We start from the raw sequence: 6,000 nt of genomic DNA, 5'->3' as shown, positions 1-6,000 counted from the left end.
CTTTAAGACAGGATCTGCCCTATAGCTCCAGCTGGCCTGGAACTCACTATGCAGATCTCTCACAGAGATCTGCCTGCCTTTGCCTCTGCTGGGATTAAAGGCATGTTCTACTATGCCTGGAAAGGTTTTTTTTTGTTTTTTTGTTTTTTTTTCCTTTTAAGATACAAAGCAGAGCTAGAAGTTAGGGAATGTAGGTTTCAATCTTGTTCTAATATCAGACAAAACTGGCCTTGTGACTGTGTGTTCTTTGCATAAGTCAGTTCTCTCTGAGAGTCTCGGTTTCCTTTTTTTTAATAATATTTTGTTATTATTATTTTATGTGTATACATGTATTGCTTGCATGTATGTCATGCAATGCCCATGTAGGTCAGAAGAGGCTGTCAGATCCCCTGGAACTAGAGTTATGGACAGTTGTTAGCAGCCATGTGGGTGCTGGGATTCGAACCCAGGTCTTCTGAGAGAACAGACAGTGTTCTTAACCTCTGAGCCATCTCTCCAGCCCCTATTCATTATTCTTAACAAACTGAACTTGGCATAGTAGCAAGCAGAGGGGTCATTAAAAAAAAGGAGGCAACTATATAAATTATGCCACAAAGGATTATTTTTATTATTTTAGTGATTAGTAGGACAGAAGCAGTTACTAGCATCAGAAAGCACATGAAAAATAATTGAGATGGCTTTCTCAAGTCAAGAAGCAGCATCTCTCTGAAAACAAAAACAAAAATAGATGTCCAAAGAAATCTCATCATGTTTTAGAAACTTAACCAATAGAACTCAGATTAGTAAAGTCTTCTCATTTTGTACACGAGGAAACCAAACCCTCAAAAAGTGGAATATTTGGGTTGGCAAGCTGGCTCAGCAGGTAAAGGCATTTTGCATCAAATCTGAAGATCCAAGTTCAATACCTGGGACCCACAAGGTAGAAGGAGAGAACTGACTGCTGCGGGTTGTCCCCTGACACACACACACACACACACACACACACACACACACACACTAAATAGGTAAATAAATAAAACGTAATTAAATTAAAAAAAAAAAAACTATTTGATCTTTTTAAAAAAAGTGAACTATGGGCCGGGTATGGTGGTTCACGCCTTTAATCCCAGCAGTCAGGAGGCAGAGGCAAGTGGATCTCTGTGAGTTCAAGGCCAGGCTGGTCTACATAGTGAGTTCCAGGACAGCTGGGGCTACAGGGAGACCCTGTCTCCAAAAGACCAAAAAAAAAAAAAAAGTGAACTATCTGTTGTCCTGGTTCTCTTGTATAGGATCCAAACTCAGCCATCTAAATACTATATACTCTGTATGATATACTGTTCAGTCTCTTTAGAGTTTAATAACCAAAAGAGTGTCTGAAAATCAAAACCAAGTTCAAAATTTTTGGATTTTGTAATCCCGAGTTGTTTCTGGGATATTTTCTTTTCAAAGAACCACTATCAACTGGAAACTTACTTTCAGTCGAGAAAGTTGAATTTCTGAAAATTCTCTGACACCATTCACTAAGGGAACCAGACGATTATACAGAGCCTAAGAAAACAAAAACAAACCCCCCACAGAGCATAAGGGTCAACCAAGAGCTTAGATAATTCATAGCCTGACAAGTTCATTACATTTATAACCAAACAGGCTCTTTTAATATTTGAAGGCTAATGTAAACAATGTAGACTTAAATCTTGTCATTTAAATAAACTGAGTAAGGCTGAAATAATGTACATTACAAAGAATTTGAATAAATCTACTTCTTGATCTGCAGCCTTACAACTTGTCTGAATTGTTTTAAAGACCTGCTAGGGAACTACTTTAACTGAAAAAGTCAGAACGCTTATTGCATGCCCTCCATCTGAGAGAAATTAGCACTCAGAACTCTGTTCTTTTGGGTATCAGAGTTTGGGGACCTCATGCACATGAAGCCTAGCAAGGACCTCTAAACTCTTTAACACTGCATGGTTGTGACATGTAACCTCAGTTTTATAAAGATGCTGTGTCTGCTCATGGCAGTAGCTTAATGGTACAGCTCTTGAATAGCATGAAAAACATCCTGGGTTCAATCCCTACCATTGGAGGAAAGCAAACAAACAAGCAAAGTTGGCTGCTCAGTCTTCTTCAGTAAGGAGCAATAGATCTATGACCATAGTGAAGAGAACTGGTCTACCAATTAACATTTAAAACTGAAAAGACAACTCAAATGATTTGGCCCAATTGACATACCACAGTTCTTGAAACTATTTTATAGTGATCATAAACCCATTTGAGAATCTGTCCAAAGTATAGCTCTCTTCCTCAGGAAATAGGATATGGGTAAAATTACCAAATTTTGGCTAAAACCCAGAGAACTTAAATTACAGGCTCTAAAAGTCTTTCATGAACTCCTTAAGAACTCAGGAAATCCACAATAAGATCCTCAAGATGGCTAACCAGGGCCCTTTCTCACCTTGTCTGTTTGAGTATTTTCATGCAGAATCCTGGTGTCGATGGCAGCAGCCAGCAAGTTATTGGCAGCAGTGATGGCATGGATGTCCCCAGTTAGGTGAAGATTGAACTAGAAGTTAAAAGAACATCTCTCTATTTGTCTCAAGCAGCCATGGCAGTTTCTAAGGACTGCCTGAATTAATAAAACAATGTGTTACTTATATGCTGTTATCATGAGCTGAGTACACAAGATAAGCTAAATCAGAAAATCAATGTCAAGGTCTTTAACTTGACAATAAAGAATTCTCAAAGAGTCAGTGTCTCTCACCCCAGACTCGACTCTTCTCAGACACATTCCGATGAACTTAACAACTGGTTTCTTTATCTTGGTTTCTTCATTTTCAAATCATTTATACACATCACTTCATTATTTAGGAAATCATACTATATCAAATATACTTAGGAATGAGACAAGACTTAAGTATTAACAATGGAACAGTAGAAAACATTACTAAACCTAGGTTCTTATTTACACAGGAATATATTTGCAAAATCAACAAACATCATTTGAAACACTTCAAATTAAAAAAAATTAATTTTTGTTTATTCACATTTTATATCATGTATGTATATGACGTGAGGGGAACATGCATACACATATGTGTGTGGAAGTCAGGGTGAAGTTGATTTTCCTTTTCCACTTTTATGGGGTTCTTGGATTGAACTCAGGTTGTCGGGCTTGACTAGATAGCACCTTTACCTACTCAGCCATCTCACTTGTGCCTAGAACCTCTTTAAAAAAGTTACTATGGGGGCTTGGAGAGATGGCTTAGTGGTTAAGAGCACTAACTGCTCTTGCAGAGGACCGGGGTTTGATTCCCAGCACTTACAGGGCGGCTAACAATTGTCCGTAACTCCAGTTCCAGGGGATCTGATGCCCTCTTCTGACCTCTGTGGGCATTGTATGACATGGGTGCACTTACATATATGTAGGCAATACACTCATACACATAAAAAAAAGTTACTATGGGTAACTTCTCTAATCACAAATCTGAAATCCAAAGGGCTCCAAAATCTGAAAGATTTAACACCAACATGTTACCAGTGGAAAATAACAGTATTCAGTACACTTTTTAAAATATGGATCTCACCTCCACAATAACCCATTATGCATATTTTAAAAAATCTGTAATCTGAAACACTCTGCCAAACATTTCAGACAAGGGGTATTCAACTACAGTCTTCTTTGTACAGCCATGGTTTCTAGGGATGGCATAACCAAGTATCCATGGAAACCATTCTCAGCCTCCCAGGTCTAGATATTTAAATTGCTTTTAAAGTTTCACTTTTGCAAAAAAGTACTATAATTAGAAAAATACATACACAGAGATTTTTTTCTTTTTAAAAAATTAGTTGCCAATAAGCAATGTAATTCTAAGAGTTAAATGATCTTGAAAATATCACCAAATTGCTTTTCAAAAGGGATGAACTGACATCTGCAAAAGAGAGTAGACAAAAACTGAATGACTGGAAAAAACAGCATTCTAAGTTATAATTCTTTAATTTTTGGAAGGCTAAATACACATTTTCTTGTCAAAATAAAAACATATTTACTAAAGAAAAGTAGAAGACTATGTGTATATGTACATTTAAAAATATTTTATTTATTATTTTTATTTTATGTGTACGAGTGTATTGCCAGCATGTATGTGAGTGCACCCGTGTCGTGCAATACCACGGAGGTCAGAAGAGGGCTTTGGATTCCCCTGGAACTGGAGTTAAGGATGGTTTGTAGCCATCACGTGTGTGCTGGGAATTGAACTCGGGTCCTCTGTAAGAGCAGTCAATGCTCTTAACTGCATTTTTATGAAATATATTTGTAATTTTCAATATTGGGATCAGAGCACCATAGTTTATAGCTTAGCTTACATGCTGCACTTTTACATTATTAATTTTCAAAATACAGTTCACTTAATATTCTAAATTTAGATATTTAAGTTTCCCTCTAATCTTTAAATGTTATAAACTATGTGAAGGTAAATTTTTTAAAAAGTATTTTATTTTTATACGTATGAATGTATTATCTGCATACATGTAGGTGTTGTACAATGCCCAGAGGTCAGAAGAGGGCACTGGATTCCCCTGGAACTGGAGTCATGGATGGTTATTAGCTACCATGTTGAGGTGTTGGGACTTCAACCCAGATCCTTTACAAGAGCAACCAGCGTTTTTAACTGCTGAGTCATCTCTCCAGTCCCAAAGATAAAATTTTTAAATGAAATCTTTTCACATATAACTACTTCTTCCTTAGAAACTAAAAGTGAAACTATATCAGCCAAAGGTCAAGGTGGTTTCTAAGGCACCTGATAAATCCATGCTGTCTCTCCTTTGGGACAGCTTTATCTACACAATTTCCAGCAATGAGACTCATTGTATTTTAATCTCTGCTCAAACTTTGTATTATTATTATTATTTTGACAAAGTCAACTTTGTCCATTGGACAACTAAGATTGTCACTGATAGTGATTTTAACACAAATTTCTTTGGTTAATAGTGAGGATGAGCATTCACTGACTAGTCACTATTTTGTTTTTGATGTTTCTATGGAACCCTCTGACCATTTTATAATGGGATTTGGCTTCCGTTTCTGTCTACTTGATAACCTCTTGGATATCTCACAGGCTCAGAGATGACTCTTCCCTTTGGAACCATGACCTTTCACTGCACACCACGCTACCACAGAGCAGTGATCACATATGTCACCTTCTCTCTAGCTCTCATTTTCAATAAATGATTTTTTTCAACGAATGATTCCATTCCCTCAACCCAGCATCCTGGACATCATCCCAGCATGTGGTCTCACTCCACATCTAATTCTATAAATACCAACAAACAATCTTAAATTGTCAATCTTCTCTAGCCTCATTGGCTATCTTGGTCAGAGCCACTGCCATCTTCCCACTGGCCAATCCCTATGCCCAGTCTCCCCACTGGTCTCTACATGTGTATATGGGCTCTCAAAAGTCTATTCTTCATAGAGAGACCAGAGAAAAACTGGCTTGCATCCCATTACTGTCCTGTTAAGTTCCTTCAATTGCTGACTGTGACACTTCAAGTCAAATTTAATGTCTTGGCTATGAGGCTGGTGCCTGCCTGCCCCTCTGCCTTGGCTCCCCTTGCCTAACCTGCACTGGTCCTGGGTTCTAGCCACCCTCATTTGAGTTTTGTGGTCCCTGAACAGACAAAGGCCTTTGCTGTTTCAAGGTTTCCTCCCAGAGGCCCCCTGCTGGGAATGTCTTCTTTCATTCCTCACAAGGTTGCCTCCTGAGCACTCTTAAATCTAGTACCTTCAATTTCTCAGTCCGTCCAGAATTCATTCTAACATTTCTTCATACTATTTTTTAAAGTTTATTTATTATTTTTTAATATTTTATTATTTTTATGTGTATGTGTCTATTGCCTGCGTGCAAGTAAGTGTACCTGTGTCGTGCAATGCCCATGGAGGTCAGAAGAGGCTGTTGGATCCCCTGGAACTGGAGTTACGGACGGTTGTTACTGCCATGTGGGTGCTGGGATTTCAACCCTGGTCTT

At 38.0% G+C, this 6,000-nt stretch overlaps 1 protein-coding gene across 1 annotated transcript in view; it reads right to left on the bottom strand.

Annotated features, from left to right (window-relative positions):
- Positions 1-6,000, bottom strand: part of Mthfd1l (methylenetetrahydrofolate dehydrogenase (NADP+ dependent) 1 like) — a 236,318-nt gene that overhangs the window by 143,986 nt on the left and 86,332 nt on the right. Inside the window, exons 14-15 of the mRNA XM_008847734.3 lie at positions 2,432-2,539; positions 1,453-1,527 (exon numbers count right to left, since the gene is read on the bottom strand). Of these exons, the coding sequence (XP_008845956.1) occupies positions 1,453-1,527; positions 2,432-2,539 (183 nt within the window). The remainder of the gene's footprint in view (positions 1-1,452; positions 1,528-2,431; positions 2,540-6,000) is intronic.

Source organism: Nannospalax galili, unplaced genomic scaffold, assembly GCF_000622305.1.
Source record: "Nannospalax galili isolate Female #2095 unplaced genomic scaffold, S.galili_v1.0 scaffold563, whole genome shotgun sequence".
Taxonomy (NCBI): domain Eukaryota; kingdom Metazoa; phylum Chordata; class Mammalia; order Rodentia; family Spalacidae; genus Nannospalax; species Nannospalax galili.
This window is presented reverse-complemented; position numbering and strand designations above follow the sequence as displayed.